General features: G+C 42.5%; 1 protein-coding gene across 1 annotated transcript in view; it reads right to left on the bottom strand.

Annotated features, from left to right (window-relative positions):
• tollip (toll interacting protein) overlaps positions 1–8,125 on the bottom strand; it is a 55,532-nt gene extending 47,407 nt beyond the window's left edge. The window contains exons 1-2 of the mRNA XM_060941869.1: positions 8,000–8,125; positions 6,155–6,304 (exon numbers count right to left, since the gene is read on the bottom strand). Coding sequence (XP_060797852.1) covers positions 6,155–6,304; positions 8,000–8,032 — 183 coding nt within the window. The 5' untranslated portion in view covers positions 8,033–8,125. The remainder of the gene's footprint in view (positions 1–6,154; positions 6,305–7,999) is intronic.
• Positions 8,126–19,456: the final 11,331 nt, after the last annotated feature.

Below are 19,456 nucleotides of genomic sequence, written 5' to 3'. Positions count from 1 at the left end.
GTAAATAGCTGCCGGAGCGCGCTCCGGCTTGCTCCCCCTCAAATTAAGCAGCGCGCTCCGGCTTGCTCCCGGAGTGCTCCGGCCGAGGTTCCGGAGCGCGCTCCGGCTTGCTCCCCCTCAAATTAAGCAGCGCGCTCGGGGGAGCAAGCCGGAGCGAGCTCCGGAACCTCGGCCGGAGCACTCCGGGAGCAAGCCGGAGCGCGCTGCTTAATTTGAGGGGGAGCAAGCCGGAGCGCGCTCCGGCAGCTATTTACACTGGATCCGGTGTAAATAGCTGCCGGATCATAATTACAGTAAACTAGTAAATACAGTAAAGGAAAAACTTGAGACTGAAAGGTTTTAACAGTCATCCAAATGACTGAACGTAAACATTGCTACAGTAACATACTAGCTACTATGTTGTTGACATTAGCTAGCTTGACCTTCAAAATGGCGGACACCGGGGCGTCACGTGACCCTGTGATGTCAGGTGAAATACCTCAATACCCGAAAGATGGAAACATGCCAATATCACAATTTACAAGAAGAAAGGTGACTGTTCACTATGTGGAAATAGTTGTGGAATCTCACTACTGGATATTGCAGGGAAGATACTGACTTGCATTATGCTTTTTTTGTCTGCACCAAGAGTCTGTCAACCATGTTCTGCCAGAGTCTCAATGTGACTTCTGTGCAGACCAGAGCACAGTGGACATGTTCTTTGTCTCAAGATTGTGCAAAGAAAAAAAAAAAAAAAAAAGGGAACAGAGAAATTAGCTTTACCTTGCCTTTACTGATCAAGCATTCGATAAATTGAAAAGAACTCTTCTATAGAGGGTGCTTGAATAGTTTGGTTGCCTGCCCTGTTTTCTCTCCATTCTCAGACAATTCCACATGGAATGAAGGCATGGGTGATGGTCATTGGTGAAGCGTCTGAATCATTCAACGTCACAATGGGAGTAAAGCAGGGATGTGCCCTTGCCCATGTCCTCTTCAAAATGTATCATGTTGCCATCACACTCCTTACACAAAGGGACATTAACTTGGAAGATGGTGTGGGTATTGGGTACTGCTTCGATGGTAGTTTCTTTAACCTACACAGACGAAAAGCCATATCCAAAACCTTCATAGCTACAATTTTTGAACTCCAATATGCTGAGGACACTGCTATTACTTCACACTTCCCACAAGGTCTTCAACATACCCTAGACTCCACACACAAAAGCATACAAACCAGGTGGATTACAGATGAACGCTCAGAAAACTGCGGTCTTACAAAGGTGTCTTGACAATTTCCCCCTGTCGACTTCACAGTCAGAGGTGAGCCCCTACAGAATGTAGAACATATCATATACATACTTGGGCAGTATTGTGTCAGAACATATCAACATCGATGAGAATGTTAACAAAAGAATTTGACTTGCCTCCTTAGCATTTGGTCACTTGAGATCTAGAGCGTTTTTGAACGAAAACCTCTGGACCATGACAAAAGTTCAAGTGTATCATGCTGTCTGTCTCTCAACACTCCTCTAGGAGTCAGAATCTTGGACCATCTACAGCTGGCATATCAAGGCTCTGCAGGCCTTTCATATTCGCTGTCTTCAGAAGATTCTTGGCCTTACTTGGTGTGGCCATGTCCCCATACTGAGATTTTATGCCACTGTGCTTCACATAGTGTGGAAGCATTTTTCCTTAAGAGACAGCTTCAGTGGTTCGGATGCATTGTTCAGATGTCACACAATCGTCTACCTAAGATTTTCCTGTATGGCAAGTTACAAAATGGGAGCCACCCCCCAGGTAGTCCCAAGAAATGCTACCACGATCATCTGAAGTCTGCTCTCAAGAAATGCAGTATCCCAGTTTGTGACGTAAAAGAACTTGCTAAAAAGACAGAAGTCTCTGGATGTGGAAAGTAAAAGAAGGAATCCAACATTTTGAAGAGGAAAAAACAAGATCACATGAAGAGCGACATGCCACAAAACAAAGATTAGCACTACCCCATCACTTTTGTTTGTGATCAATGTGGCAAAACATGTATGGCAAGAATCAATCTCCTCAGCCACCAATATTCTCAAGAACACTGCAAAGAATGGTCCAGAAGAAACTGATTGATGGGAGTGGAAACCTTTTCTTCTACCACCATAAGGAGTGAAAAAATAAAGTATTTGGATAAAACACTGAAATGTGTGACATGTGAAACGTGCAACTCAGACAGACATTCTCGTCCCACCCACATCCTACAGTTTTTACATATTTTACAAAGCAATTGAAAGGCTCTCCGTTTCTCCTTTTACTGTCTTTTTTTTACTGCTGGAAGTAGAATTACAAGCTTAGTGCTGAATTAAGTCTGAGACATTCACTACACTTCTACATTATATTGTCAATGAACTTGATAAGCCAGTTACTTATTTAAAATATGCACGTCCTTATCGGGTAACAGCTTTATATTTTTCTGTGCTGCTCATGAATACCTGAACTGCTTGAATCAGATCATACATGCAGTATGTACAATAGCATACATGCATTTTTGTCTCTTGTAAATCTCCATTTTGTTAGGAACGTTTCAATTAAAATGTTATTAAGCCTCATATTCAGGGTTCCCCCTGGGCTCTGAAAAATATTCTTCACTTTTTTCCTTGAAAAATCAAGTCGAAGTATTCTTCAATTTTTGTTATTTTTTTCCTTCACTTAGTCTGCATTTTTTATCAGTTACCAACTTATCAAAGTGGACTTGATACAGGTTTATACCAACCAAACTGGCATAATTCAAATATTTTTACAGACACAGGCTTCACCATTACATATAAAATCTAGGCTCCACTCCAGCCTCTAATAAGAAAGACTTGATTTTGGGCAGCCTGTGCACCATCAAACTAAAATAAAGGTCTTTAGTTTGAGCTTACTTAAGGTTATTTTAGCATTGAATTATTCAAAAGAGGTATTAGGACTCCCCTTACCTTTAACTTCAACACAAAACTTGTTTTACAATTGAACAGAGTCAAGAAGAGTCTTGGACCAACCAACAGTGAAGGAATCCGAATTTCCCATCGATTTATAAACCGAACACAGAATGACGCCACGGTTTACATCATACATTCGCCACGGGGACTCAACATGCCAAGCCCCCTGAAACATAGACCCCTTCAGTCGCTTGCCGGCTGACAGCACTTTCACTTTGGTGTTTTTTTTTTTTTTTAACCAATCCCTGTATTACTGACACTGTCCAGTGTGTTCGGGGACAGTAGGGGCTCCAAGTGTGTCTCCCCACTGGCTGTTTCAGCCCTTAAATCAATCACCTTGAGTGCTTGAAGAAGCCCGCCCAAAAAAAAAAAAAAATCTGTCAGCTTAGACTGTGCCATTGTTTGGTTCACGCAGAGATAATTACACCACCACACCAGGCCGATTAAGACGCACTGCGAATGGTCAAAAGCTTGGCACCCATTTGGTCATTATGTGTAGTTGATTTTTATTGGTCACAAGCACATGCTCATTGTTTACATTCTGGCTTCCCGCCGTCTCTTCATCAGGATTGGATTTTGGCAAATGGGGAATTTGTGGAGCGATTTCTAGAAAAGATGACTTATGATAATGATAAAGATGACAAACATATTCGTCACTGTGACGACTGCTAGTAATTTTCTCTTCATCACTGATGGATTATGTTCATCAATGACAAATGTGTCAAGCGCCAGCAGAAGCCCTGCATATTGTGTTTAGACCCATTTTCAGTGCAAACGTACTTTGTTTTATTAGATTATTATCTCTACCGCTTATAAAACATGACATTTCTATAATCATGTTTGATATTGTCCAATTGTTCTCCAGTTGAAACATAACGTTTAATTATTTGTCATCATTTCATCAGCCTTTCTAAAGTATGACAAAAACACAGCACTGAGCTGAACTCATGAAATATGTGACTCAAATGTCATGCACTCACGTCCCACCCAGATGAGGCAGACTATCATGAGAAAGGTATGTTTGTTCCTATTCAATTTTTATTGTCATCTGTTCTCAGTGACTCATCACTCATTTCCCATTGGTGCTTAAAAAAAAATGACTGTTTACTTACCCACCTCAATCAATCTCCGAGTTTATAATTAAACATGTAGACTAATAAATGTGCCAAACCATTAACCAGAAAGATGTCCACTGGGTTTTACTGGGTCAGACCAGCCCTTCTCTCACTCTGTTTTGTCAAGTAACACAGTAATACTGAGTAACATTTTAACTCAATCATTAACACATGCTGTATTGGACAGGATTTCATAGATTAGTACAGAATAGTTCCTTTTCTATTAATCTTCTATTGACCTACCAGTCAAAAGTTTGTACACACTTTCTAATGCAATGTTTTTATTAATTAAAAGTCACTTCATGTCTTAAAGTAACGATGGATGTTGTTTCTCTTTACTTAGTTGAGCGGTTCTTGATATAATATGGATTACTACAGTTGTGGAATAGGGATATTTACTGTATTTTTATTACTTACCATTTACTGCTTGATCTCAAAATGCATTAAAAAGGCAAGAAATTCCACTAATTAACTTTTGACAAGGCACACCTGTTCACAGAAAAACATTCCAGGTGACTACCTCATGAACCTGGTTAAGATAATGCCAAGTGTGTAAAGCATCAAGGTAAACACTGGCTACTCAGAAGAATCTAAAATATTAAATATATTGTTTAACACTTTTTTTTTGCTTATTATAAGCAAAAAAAAAAATTATTATTTGCTTATTTTTTTGCTTTTTTTATTGCTTATTATATTTGCTTATTTTGTTCATTCCATGTGTTTAATAGTTTTAATGTCTTTAATACTGTTCTACAATGTAGAAATAGTCAAAATACAGAAAAACCTATGAACAAGGGGTGTACAAGCTGGTACTGTAGTTACTTTGTTATAGTTCAGTAAAATATTTGTTTACTTCAGTCATAAATTGTAAACTTACATGGCGTGTGTCCCTCACCATCCAACTATACTGAGGCCCTCTGAGGGCAGAGCACAAAACTTAGACAAGCCACTCTCATCAAGAGGATTAATTTCTTTGTAATTTTGGCTGAGTTCATTCAGACTCATGAAGATGAGTCTCTTCTGCTTTCTGGTGTGTTTAACCTCCTCCATTAAAGACCTGTAACCCTTTGCTCCTGGCAGAAGCCTGGAATTCTGGTCATCCCTGTAAAAATGTTTCACTTGCATTTCAAATGTCCCTAGACAGAAGTCTGCTTAACTTTGGCTCCACTTCCCTTTTCCATCATCAACTTTCTGTTAGGTTTGACCTTGTGCTCAGTCACTGTGAATTCTTATGCAGATTTGACAAACCTGATGGTGCTAAAGGAAGCCTCTGAACTTGCTTTTGATGTGAATAAAATATGGATTTTCTATTTCACTAAACCAATAAACCTGAAGAAAGCTATACATTTCACCAAAAAGTAATTCTGGTGATGCAGGCAAACTGTGGCATTATCTGTCAAAGTCAGAACATCTTCTCAACTTAAACCTCATTTGCTTTATTGTTTTCTATATTTTGTGCAGATGCATCTAACAAGACATCTCATATGCAACAAAAACAAGCCATAACTTATAACCAATGAAGAGGCTCAACAGATAATCACACAGAGGCATAAGATCTTGAAGTCAACACTGTACAAATATCTACCTATGAAATAAAACCACTAAATGTAAGTGAAAATTTGGCTGCAAGAAAGTGAAAACTGGTGGAAATATTAATTTTTGAAAATGAAATGATTCTTCATTTGGGTAAAAAAAAATTTTTAATTATTTGATTAGTGTAAAACAGTCAGCAACAACTATTTACAAGAACATGTTGCAAATTATCTTTAGAGTCTTCTTGGCTGTTCAGTATAAAATTTTAACCCAATCCAGTGAAAAATAAGCAATTGGTGAGGCTTAGGATACACACACAAATCACAAAGATCATGAAATTTAGCTCAGAGGGCCAAAAATCATAACTAAAGAGTATTTGGAGTCGAGATTTAGGATTTTGCAAGGTCGCATGAATTTGATAGAAGTTTTAAGTAATTTTTACAGGAAAAAAAAAAAGTGTCATGTACTGGGAAAGTTCAGAATTCTAGATGACTTGGCATGGAATGAGTCTCTACACATTTGTAGGACACTTTGAAAGTTGAAGGCTCATGTTCCTGCACCACATACCTGCACTACTGTGATGCTGATCCGGCCCATGGAGTTGAGGCTGCCTCCGTACTGCAGCTGCTGCGCCGTATGAGCATCCATCTGTACCTGCTGTTGCTGGACAGTCGGGGTGATCCTCAGAAAGTCCGTCGGAAGCTCTCCGATATACACCTGAACACAGCGCATGCACACAGGACCGGAGACCACCACTTATTGCTTTAAATTCGGCTTTGTACCTTTAGTACATTACAATTCAGCAGCAGATTCATAAATAGATTTGAATGGAAAATATTATCTGTCCCTTGCAGTCTAATCTACCGAGATTGTTCAAATTAGTGCCTGAAGGAGTCTAACTTCCCCTCAGGTTGATTGCAGTTGCAATATTTGGGTAGGCACCATAGGAGCGCAGATGGGGTCTTGTGTGTTCATGGACCTGGTGGAGACTGCTGTCTCTCCTGTTTTCACTCGTGTTTTTTATTTAAAAAAATAAAAATAATAATAAAAAAAAAAAAAAACACTGAGTAGGCGTGTGCACATACAGGACTAACAGCCTCAACTAGTTAAGCAATTTATTGTGATTACGTGCTGCAATGCTCCTCTGAATATGATGTAATAAACGTGGAATGTGTTCTATACATAACCTAATTACACTCATATGAAAGTTATTATATTAAGATGGATTTGCAGGAATTAGCCTCAAACCTTGGTTCATTTTAGGCCATGTCATGGTTTCTGGGTTGAAAGTTTCATAATCTCCTGAGAGTTTACACAAAATGGCATGAAAACAAAGAGCCGACAGACTACATTAACTCAAATAACCACTCTTCACAATTTAAGTGAGCAGAAAAGGATCTCAGAATTCAAAACACAACAAACCCTGACAACAAGCAGATGATTACATCGTTCCTGCCAGCCAAGAACAGGAATCTGGGGCTTCAGGATCATCACAACTGGACAGACTGGAAAACTGATAACATCTTGATTCCTGTACCAACTTCTAGACGACAGAGTCAGACTGCAGCAACAACAGCATGAATCCATGAACTCAACAGGTCAGGCTGGTGGGGGTGGTGTGTTGGTGTGGGGAACGTTTTTTCAACACACACTGGGCCACTCAGGACCAGTCGAGTGTCGTACGAATGCCAGGAGTACTGCTGCTGATCATATGTAGGACTTTATGGACAATTTACCCCCATCTTAGCTGTATAGCCATTTAAGCTGTTAAATGTTCATCAGTGACGCGCAAATATTTTTAAAAAAATGAACATATCAATACTAAAAAGAAAAAACAAACAAAAATAACGGCAGACAGGTTTTAAATGAAACTGAAAATCTTAAGATAAACAATCATTTCCAACATTTCTTGTTCTGCTGAAAGTGTAAATTATATTAAAAGCATCTACAAAACAAAAGCTCATCATAACATCACTGTTGGCATTACAGCACCACATTAGCTTAGTGACAGCATTTAGAAATCATTATGTTTACGATAAAGACATCAGTAGGATTATAAACATACTGATCAGGAGTTACAGCACTGTAACAGTAGAACAGAGAATAATCTGCTGCTGGAGGTTAGCTATCGAGCTAAAGGCGCTACAAGTATTTTCCCCACCCGCATTCCGTCCAATTCTGCTGATTTGTGCAATACTTGCGGAAATGAACAACTAACCAACCAGAGCACTGGAGCGGAAGAAGACTAGCCAATCCGAGCGAAGGAGGTGGGACTTGCAGGGTATAGTTGGGAAAGAAAAACCGCTGACCGAAGAACCAGAAACTATAGCTTTATCTATCGTTTTCTATACAGTTCCGTGTTGTGTTTTTTATCTCTCTAAGTTGGAGCAGATATGAGGTGCACTCCCTCACCTGTCCCCGCTGAGTGCTGATCGTGGTTGCCATCTTCACCGAAGTTAATTAAATCAAAACAGTACGATGCGCAATATGCGTTTCAGTGTTTTTGTGATGCTCTTCTTCCTCTTGAATGTTTACGAGCACAGACCGGAACACACTGCCCCTGCTGGCTGTCCAAACACACACACGCTGCAATGAGGATTATTGCCAAGTGCGTTCTCACATCTAAGGCTGGCACGGATTTATTATCTCATCTCATTATCTCTAGCCGCTTTATCCTGTTCTACAGGGTCGCAGGCAAGCTGGAGCCTATCCCAGCTGACTACGGGCGAAAGGCGGGGTACACCCTGGACAAGTCGCCAGGTCATCACAGGGCTGACACATAGACACAGACAACCAAACCTAACCTGCATGTCTTTGGACTGTGGGGGAAACCGGAGCACCCGGAGGAAACCCACGCGGACACGGGGAGAACATGCAAACTCCGCACAGAAAGGCCCTCGCCGGCCACGGGACTCGAACCCGGACCTTCTTGCTGCGAGGCGACAGCGCTAACCACTACACCACCATGCCGCCGGATTTATTATAATAATAATAATAGTTTTAGGGCGGCACGGTGGTGTAGTGGTTAGTGCTGTCGCCTCACAGCAAGAAGGTCCGGGTTCGAGCCCCGTGGTTGGTGAGGGCCTTTCTGTGCGGAGTTTGCATGTTGTGTCTGCGTGGGTTTCCCCACAGTCCAAAGACATGCAGGTTAGGTTAACTGGTGACTCTAAATTGAGCGTAGGTGTGAATGTGAGTGTGAATGGTTGTCTGTGTCTATGTGTCAGCCCTGTGATGACCTGGCGACTTGCCCAGGGTGAACCCCGCCTTTCGCCCGTAGTCAGCTGGGATAGGCTCCAGCTTGCCTGCAACCCTGTAGAACAGGATAAAGCAGCTAGAGATAATGAGATGAGATGGGAATTAATAAGTTTTGAAAAATAAACAAAAATTATATGGAATTGAGCTGAAGAGTTTATGGTACAAGTTTATATTTAATAGTAGGTCCTAGCTTAGGTTTTGTCGCTCATGACACGAATGCAGTGAAAAGCAAGCTGGGCGAGTCCTGTTGGATTTGAACAGGGCGTGGGAACTTCAGGTATCTACAGTGGATGTAAAAAGCGTACACACCCCATTAAAATGATAAGTTTTTCTGATGTAAAAAAAATGAAATCATGATAATTTCAAAACTTTTCCCCACCTTTAATGTGACCTATAACCTGTACAACTCAAATGAAAATCAAACAAATCTGTTGGGGGGGGGCATAAAAAATAAAAAACATACAATACGCTGGTTGCATAAGTGTGCACACTCAAACTAATACTTTGTTGAAGCACCTTTTGATTTAATTACAGCATTCAATCTTTTTGGGTCGGAGTCTATCAGCCTGCCACATCTAGACTTGGCAATATTTGCCCACTCTTCCTTGCAAAAGCGCTCCAAATCTGTCAGACTGCGAGGGTGTCTCTTCTGCACAGCCCTCTTCAGGTCACCCCACAGATTTTCAATTGTATTTAGGTCTGGGCTCTGGCTGGGACATTCCAAAAATTTTTGGGGGTCATTGTCATGCTGAAAGATGAAATTCCTCTTCATCTTCAGCTTTCTAGCAGACACCTGAAGGTTTTAGGCCAAAGTTGACTGGTATTTAGAACTGTTGATAATTCCCTCCACCTTGACTAAAGCCCTCTCCAGCTGAAGAAAAACAACCCCAAAACATGATGCTGCCACCACCATGCTTCATCGTGAATATGGGGTTCTTTTGATGATGTGCAGTGTTGTTTTTGCACCAAACATACTTTTTGGAATTGTGGCCAAAAAGTTCAACCTCAGTTTCATCAGACCATAACACATTTTCCCACATGCTTTTAGGAAAGTTGATTTTTTTTTTTTTGCAAAATCTAGCCAGGCCTGGATGTTTTTCTTTAACCCTACCTCAGACATATGGAGAATACAGGAGATTGTTGTCACATGTAGTACACAACCAGTACTTGCCAGAAATTCCTGCAGCTCCTTCAGTGTTGCTGTAGGCCTCTCAGCAGCCTCCCTGACCAGTTTTCATCTTGTCTTTTCATCAATTTTGGAGGAACATCCAGTTCTCGGTAACGTCACTGTTGTCCCATATTTTCTCCACTTCTTGATGACTGTCTTCACTGTGCTCCATGGAATATCTAATGCCGCAGAAATTTTTTGTACCCTTCTCCTGACTGATACCTTTCAACAATGAGATCCCTTTGATGCTTCATAAGTTCTCTGCGAATCATGGCTTTTGCTGGAGGATGCAACTGAGTAAATGTCTGAACTTTATTTGGGGTTAATCAGAGTAATTTTAATTGATGGCAGGTGTGAACCCAAAAAGACTGAATGCTGTAATTAAATCAAAAGGTGCTTCACCAAAGTATTAGTTTAAGGGTGTGGACACTTATGCAACCAGCTTATTGAATGCTTTTTGTGTGTGTTTTTCCCCCTAACAGATTTGTTTGTTTTTCAGTTGAATTGTACAGGTTATAGGTCACATTAAAGGTGGAAAAAGTTTTGAAATTGTTTATTGTGGTCTAATTTTTTTACATCAGAAAAACCTATATCATTTTAACGGGGTGTGTACACTTTTTACATCCACTGTGTGTGTGTGTGTATATATATATATATATATATATATATATATATATATATATGTGTGTGTGTGTGTGTGTATTTATCTCGTTATCTGTAGCCGCTTTATCCTGTCCTACAGGGTCGCAGGCAAGCTGGAGCCTATCCCAGCTGACTACAGGCGAAAGGCGGGGTACACCCTGGACAAATTGCCAGGTCATCACAGGGCTGACACATAGACACAGACAACCATTCACACTCACATTCACACCTACGGTCAATTTAGAGTCACCAGTTAACCTAACCTGCATGTCTTTGGACTGTGGGGGAAACCGGAGCACCTGGAGGAAACCCACGTGGACACAGGGAGAACATGCAAACTCTGCACAGAAAGGCCCTCGCTGGCCATGGGGCTCGAACCCGGATCTTCTTGCTGTGAGGTAACAGCGTTAACCACTACACCACCATGCCGCCCTGTGTGTGTGTGTGTGTGTGTGTGTGTGTCCCCCGCCTTTTGCCCGTAGTCAGCTGGGATAGGCTCCAGCTCGCCTGCGACCCTGTAGAACAGGATAAAGCAGCTAGAGATAATGAGATGAGATCTTCTGCATTTTCAAAATGACAAAAAATGAAAAGGGCCCGAAGCAAAAGTTTGGGCACCCTGCATTGTTAGTACCTAGTAACACCCCCTTTAGCAAGTATCACAGCTTGTAAACACTGCTCTGCTCTTTTGAGATCTATCCACAGATTTTCAATGATGTTTAGGTCAGGGGACTGTGAGGGCCAGGGCAAAACCTTCAGCTTGTGCCTCTTGAGGTATTCCATTGTAGATTTTGAGGTATGTTTTGGATCATCGTCTTATTGTAGGACCCATCCTCTTTTTAACTTCAACTTTTTAACAGATGGTGTGATGTTTGCTTCCAGAATTTGCTGGTATTTATTTGAATCCATGCTTCCTTTGACCAATGAAATATGCCCTGGGCCACTGGCTGAAACACAACCCCAAAGCATGATCGATCCACACCCATGCTTCAGAGTTGGAGAGGTGTTCTTTTCCTGGAATTTGGCACCGTTTTTTCTCCAAATATACGTACCTTTGCACATTGTGGCCAAAAAGTTCTATTTTGATTTCATCAGTCCACAGAACTTGTTTCCAAAATGCATCAGGCTTATTTAGATGTTCATTTGCAAACTTCAGATACTAAATTTTGTGGCTAGGACACAGGAACGGTTTTCTTCTGATGACTCTCCCATGAAGGTCATATTAGAGATAATGAGATGAGATATATATAGCACAACATGTGGGTACATTGACACGTTATTGATTGTGGTGTGTGTGACTTCAGAGCAGAGTTCAGTGTGGTGATAGATTTGACATAGAAACTGTTTTTGAATCTTGTGGTACATGCTTTGATTTTTCTGTAATGCTTGCCTGAGGGCAGACATTCAAACAGCTGATGGGCGGGGTGGGATGAGTTCTTTAGGATGCAGTGTGTTTTCTGCAGGCAGGAAGACGCGGACATGTCTTCAAGAGCAGGCAGCTGCTTGATGATGATTTTTTTCTGCAGTCTTCATGACTCTTCACAGTGCCTTCTTATCTGCTGCAGAGCTGTTACCATACCATATCAAGATGCCGTGTGTAAGGACACTTTCAATGGTACAGTAGTAGAAGGACATCAACAGCTGTTGGGACAGGTTGATTTTCCTGAGAGTTCTCAGGAAATATAATCTTTGTTGTGCTTTTTCAGTGAGGCAGTGTGTGCTGTATGTCTACGTCAGGTCCTCTGATGTGTGTACCCAGGAATCTGAAACTGGAAACTCTCTCCACTTCTCCATTTATGTTCAGGGGCAGATGAACAGCTCGATGTCTTCTGAAATCAATTGTCAGCTCCTTGGTCTTTTTGGTATTCAGAGCCAAGTTGTTCTCAGCACACCAGTCTGTCAGCCTTTGAACCTCCTCTCTGTAGGCAGACTCATCTTCAGTGATCAGTCCCACCACTGTTGTGTGATCTGCAAACTTTAAGATGGTGTTTGTGTTGTTTGATGGTATGCAGTCATGCATATACAGAGAGTACAGAAAAGGGCTCAAAACACAGCCCTGCGGGGCTTCTGTGCTGAGTGAGAAAGTGGAGGAGCGATGAGGACCCATTGTGACAGAATGTGGCCAGTTACTTAAAAAGTCCAGTATCCTGATTGAGGCCTAGGTCGGACATCTTGTGGAACAGTCTGCTGGGGATGATTATGTTAAATGCAGAGCTGTAATCCACAAACAACAATTGTGCATATGCTCCTTGTTGCTCCAGGTGGTGCAGTCCAGTGTGGAGAGCAATGGAGATGGCATCATCTGCTGATCTGTTGGGTCTGTATGCAAACTGATGAGGGTCCAGAGTAGGTGGGAGAGCATTTTTGATATATGAGTACCAGTTTCTCCATGCACTTCATGAGTATAGGTATCAGAGCTACTGGCCTTTAGTCATTGAGGCAGGTTATTATGGACTGATCGGGAACTGGTACTATGGTGGATGTCTTCAGACAGGTGGGGACAGTGCACTGTGATAAGGAAAGGTTGAAGATATTTGTAAATACCTGTTAATTCCATAGCACAGTCTCAATAGCTTCCATCTTCGCTGCCTCAGACGCATCCTCGGCATCAGTTGGCAAGATAAAAATCCCAAACACTGACGTGCTCAAGCGCACAGAACTTCCATCTATCTACACGCTCCTTAGCCAACGCTGTCTTCACTGGCTGGGCCATGTACGCTGCATGGATGAGGGCAGGATACCTAAAGATCTACTGTACGGCGAGTTGTCAGAAGGCTCTAGATCTCGTGGCCACCCAAGGCTCCGCTTCAAAGACGCCTGCAAGCGTGACTTGAAATCCGTCAGGATCAACGTACAGTCTTGGGAGACCACTGCCGAGTCCAGAAGTTCTTGGAAAGCTGCCGTTGTGAGCGGGACCAAAGAAGCCGAACTATTACGTAGTGTAAACCAAAAGTGAAATAGAGCAGCACGCAAGTCTTCCTGGCAAGATCAGAAACCATATTTGTACATCTGTCCTTCTTGCCAAAGAGACTGCCATTCCTGCATCGGCTTGTTTAGCCATGCAAATAAGTGCTAATCAAGGTGCATCCCATCATCTCATGAGACGGAAGGAGGCCGATGACGACAGTCTCTGAGGACCCATCCTGGGACACCATCTGGGACAGGTGCTTTCTGTATGTTACGGGGTGTGCGTGTGACATCTGCAGACTGTATGATGAGGCAGCTCATGTCTGTGGCTGGAGCAATGGCTGTGATAGTCTTTGTGCTTAGTCTCATGATGACTGAAGAAGTGGTTGAGTTGCTCTGCCAGTGAGGCACTGCTGCTGGTCATGTTGGTGTAGTTGTTGTGTGTTGTGATGTGACATATACCTTGCCACGCCCGATGGGGATCTGAGTTATCAAAGTGGTCCTCAATCCTCCTTCTGTAGGCTGCTTTGGCATCTCTTGATATCTCTTCTCAGTTCCGACCTGGCAACACTGTATTCCTGTGTGTCTCTGGCCTTGAAAGCCCTGTTGCAGGCCTTTAGCAGTAGTTGGACATCTTTCGTGATCCATGGCTGGTCATTGGGGAAGACAGTTTTGTTTTGTGGTAGTCACAGGGTCCATGCAGCTTTTTATGTAAAACAGGACAGTGGAAGTATAAATGTTAATGTCATCATCCTCGAATATGGTCCAGTCAGTGCAACTGAAGCAGTCCTGAAACTGTTCAGAAGCTCCACTTGGCCACACTTGTATAACTTTAGTTGTTGGTTTAACTGCGTTGATAATGGGTTTATGTGCCAGAGTTAGGAACAGGGAGATGTGGTCAGACTGGCCCAGATGTGGAAGAGGAGATGCCTTAAACCCATGCTTAAATGTTGCTATAAACATGGTCGAGAGTGTTTTTTCCTTTTGTGGGGCACTGGACATGCTGATGGAATTTTGGTAGGACAGTTTGCATGGTTAAAATCACCTGCTATTATAAACACTCCATTCGGATGCACATTTTGTTGTTTATTAATAGCATCTAGCAGATAGCCTGCAGCTGCAGTGTTAGCGTCAGGAGGTATGTATACAGCAGTGATTATGATTACTGTGAATTCTCTCAGTAAATAGAAGGGACGACACTTAACTGTTAAATATTCCAGGTCCGGAGAGCAGTGAGAGTCAATGATCTGAGCGTTTGTGGACCAATTGTTGTTTGTGTAACCACAAAGTCCTCCTCCTCTGCTCTTACTGGAGTCTAGCGTCCTATTGTCTCAGCGTGGAGCACGGCCTGCTAGCGTGATAGCCTCCCCTGGAATCATCAGATTTAACCATGTCTCCGTAATGATCATAACACAGCAGTCCTTGATGTTTTTCTGCATGGATATGGAGAGCTCCAGCTCATCGATTTTGATGGGAAGTGATCTTGCATTTGAGATGAAGAGACTTGGCAGTGGGGGTTTGTGTGGGGCTTTCGCTATCTTAGCAAACATGCCGGCTCAGCAGCCTCACTTTTATTTTCACTCTCTGTGCCACCTTCATTGCTTCCCAGCTGAAATGGTAATCCACGGTGACCCCAGCGGTCTAACAAGTTATTCTGGGATGTCTTTTTTAACATGTTTGGTGAAGTATTCTATGTCAAAAACATAGTTGTTTTGCAGTGAACAAATGTTTAACAGCTCGCTTTGAGTGTATCTTATGTTCTTATAAGCATACGTGACACACAGACAGAAATAAACAAACAAAATATGAACAACAAAAAAAAGAGCCATTTCATGGAGTGCTGAGCCACTGCATGTGTACACGCTGCCATCTTAAAGAGATTAATATCTCATCTCATCATCTCTAGCCGCTTTATCCTTCTACAGTGTCGCAGGCAAGCTGGAGCCTATCCCAGCTGACTACGGGCGAAAGGCGGGGTACACCCTGGACAAGTCGCCAGGTCATCACAGGGCTGACACATAGACACAGACAACCATTCACACTCACATTCACACCTACGGTCAATTTAGAGTCACCAGTTAACCTAACCTGCATGTCTTTGGACTGTGGGGGAAACCGGAGCACCCGGAGGAAACCCACGCGGACACGGGGAGAACATGCAAACTCCACACAGAAAGGCCCTCGCCGGCCCCGGGGCTCGAACCCAGGACCTTCTTGCTGTGAGGCGACAGCGCTAACCACTACACCACCATGCCGCCCCAGAGATTAATATGAATAGAATAAAAAATATGAAGAAATTTAAAATCTACAATTACAAAAGAAATTAAAGCCGCAAGCGGCCTCGACGGGCCCTCGCGCCAGCGGCCAAGGGGGGCGGGGGCATGCGTCCCCGCGAAATAACTTCCACAGCTTCTTCGGCAAGAGACATTACTCCCAGAATGGCGACAAAGCACAGAATTGGACACATGGTAACAATAGGGTCTCACACTGTACGGTGCTCGGGGGGCGCTATAGAGGCCCTGAGGCCCGCCTGGATCTGGGCTTCTGGTTCTCAGTAGCGGTGGCAGTCTAAGAAAAAGGAGCCAAATTTCATGCGTTGTCGATCATGGCAAGCGCCCCAATAAGGGTCTTGTAAAGAGTTTGCTTGCCAAGTTTGACAAATCAGAAGCTGCAATATCATTTTTGCCATAAACAGCACCCCCAGGGGCGAAAGTGCACAAAATTTGGCATAAATGTCAGGTGAGCTATGAAGAGTTTGCGTATGAAGTTTGATGACAATTGAGTAAATAGAAGACGAGATATAGATTTTTGAAGAATAAATTTTTTGGTTTTTCCCATGTCAGTAGGTGGCGCTATGCTGTACATGAGCGATTATGAGTTGGAAAAATAAGCGTCTACAACAGCAACGTACTATCACAAGGTAGTGGTGTGAAGGAAAAGCATTATGGAATTATTTACCAAAAACCCGTTTTGGAGCAATTGCGTGGGCCAAAAACAGTGCCCCCCATGGACGAAAATTCCCAAAATGCGGTATACATGACATGGGAGGTAGTAAGAGGGTGGCCGTGAAGTTTGACCAAATTTGAGGAAAGATTGGATTTTTTGCCCAAAAATAGCGCCCCCAGTGGCAAAAGTGCACAAAATTTGGCGTATATGTGAGGTGAGCTATGAAGAGTTTGCGTATGAAGTTTGATGACAATTGAGTAAATAGAAGATGAGATATAGATTTTTGAAGAATAAATTTTTTGGTTTTTCCCATGTCAGTAGGTGGCGCTATGGTGTACATGAGCGATTATGAGTCGGAAAAATAAGTGTCTACAACAGCAACGTACTATCACAAGGTAGTGGTGTGAAGGAAAGGCATTATGGAATTATTTACCAAAAACCCGTTTTGGAGCAATTGCGTCGGCCAAAAACAGTGCCCCCCATGGACGAAAATTTCCAAAATGTGGTATACATGACATGGGAGGTAGTAAGAGGGTGGCCGTGAAGTTTGACCAAATTTGAGGAAAGATTGGAATTTTTGCCCAAAAATAGCGCCCCCAGTGGCGAAACATCACAGAAATTGGGTAACATGTCAGAAGCCCAATGAGTGATTTGCGTGTGAAGTATGAGCAGTTTTGAGCAATCAGAAGATTTGTTATGAATTTTTAAGCATGTGAAATTATGCATCGAAAATTGATTGACATATAACTTCTGAACGGTTTATCCTACGTGAAACGTATTAAGAAACTTTTGTCAGCCATGTCTGTAGATGATGTGTATCAATTTTGGTGACATTCCTAAGAACGGTCTAGGAGGAGTTGCGCCGTCTTCGTGGCCATGCATTTCGCACAAAAGTGAAATTACCTCACTTCCTGTTGGGCGTGGCTAATGCATTGGCAATACATTTTTGTCCGGCTTAGTGAGATACATATGCGGACCAAATGGCATGCCACTACTACAAACTACATGGCAACCAGGCACCTTAATGCGGGAGGCCAAAATCACAACGAGTTAGGGGGCGCTATAGAGGCCCTGAGGGCCGCCTGGATCTGGGCTTCTGGTTCTCAGTAGCAGTGGCAGTCTAAGAAAAAGGAGCCAAATCTCGTGCGTTGTCGACCATGGCAAGCGCCCCAATAAGGGTCTTGTAAAGAGTTTGCTTGCCAAGTTTGACAAATCAGAAGCTGCAATATCATTTTTGCCATAACCAGCACCCCCAGGGGCGAAAGTGCACAAAATTTGGCGCATATGTCAGGTGAGCTATGAAGAGTTTGCGTATGAAGTTTGATGACAAGTGAGTAAATAGAAGATGAGATATAGATTTTTCAAGAATAAATATTTTGGTTTTTCCCATGTCAGTAGGTGGCGCTATGCTGTACATGAGTGATTATGAGTTGGAAAAATAAGTGTCTACAACAGCACCGTACTATCACAAGGTAGTGGTGTGAAGGAAAAGAGGAAAGATTGGATTTTTTGCCCAAAAATAGCGCCCCCAGTGGCGAAATATCACAGAAATTGGGTAACATGTCAGAAGCCCAATGAGGGATTTGCGTGTGAAGTATGAGCAGTTTTGAGCAATTAGAAGATTTGTTATGAATTGTTAAGCATGTAAAATTTTGCATTGAAAATTGATTGACGTATAACTTCTGAACGGTTTATGCTACGTGAAACGTATTAAGTACCTTTTGGCAGCCATGTCTGTAGATGACGTGTATCAATTTTGGTGACATTCCTATGAACGGTCTAGGAGGAGTTGCGCCGTCTTCGTGGCCATGCATTTCGCACAAAAGTGAAATTACCTCACTTCCTGTTGGGCGTGGCTAATGCATTGGCATTACATTTTTGTCCGGCTTAGTGAGATACATATGCGGACCAAATGGCATGCCACTACTACAAACTACATGGCAACCAGGCACCTTAATGCGGGAGGCCAAAATCACAACGAGTTAGAGGGCGCTAATAGAGGCCCTGAGGCCCGCCTGGATCTGGGCTTCTGGTTCTCAGTAGCGGTGGCAGTCTAAGAAAAAGGAGCCAAATTTCGTGCGTTGTCGACCATGGCAAGCGCCCCAATAAGGGTCTTGTAAAGAGTTTGCTTGCCAAGTTTGACAAATCAGAAGCTGCAATATCATTTCTGCCATAACCAGCACCCCCAGGGGTGAAAGTGCACAAAATTTGGCGTACATGTCAGGTGAGCTATGAAGAGTTTGCGTATGAAGTTTGATGACAAATGAGTAAATAGAAGATGAGAAATAGATTTTTGAAGAATAAATTTTTTGGTTTTTCCCATGTCAGAAGGTGGCGCTATGCTGTACATGAGCGATTATGAGTTGGAAAAATAAGCGTCTACAACAGCAACATACTATCACAAGGTAGTGGTGTGAAGGAAAAGCATTATGGAATTATTTACCAAAAACCCGTTTTGGAGCAATTGCTTCGGCCAAAAACAGCGCCCCCCATGGACGAAAATTCCCAAAATGTGGTATACATGACATGGGAGGTAGTAAGAGGGGGGCCGTGAAGTTTGACCAAATTTGAGGAAAGATTGGATTTTTTGCCCAAAAATAGCGCCCCCAGTGGCGAAATATCACAGATATTGGGTAACATGTCAGAAGCCCAATGAGTGATTAGCGTGTGAAGTATGAGCAGTTTTGAGCAATCAGAAGATTTGTAATGAATTTTTAAGCATGTAAAATTTTGCATCGAAAATTGATTGACGTATAACTTCTGAACGGTTTATCCTACGTGAAACGTATTTAGTAACTTTTGTCAGCCATGTCTGTAGATGATGTGTATCAATTTTGGTGACATTCCTATGAACGGTCTAGGAGGAGTTGCGCCGTCTTCGTGGCCATGCATTTCGCACAAAAGTGAAATTACCTCACTTCCTGTTGGGCGTGGCTAATGCATTGGCATTACAT

This window comes from Neoarius graeffei, chromosome 15, assembly GCF_027579695.1.
Source record: "Neoarius graeffei isolate fNeoGra1 chromosome 15, fNeoGra1.pri, whole genome shotgun sequence".
Taxonomy (NCBI): domain Eukaryota; kingdom Metazoa; phylum Chordata; class Actinopteri; order Siluriformes; family Ariidae; genus Neoarius; species Neoarius graeffei.
This window is presented reverse-complemented; position numbering and strand designations above follow the sequence as displayed.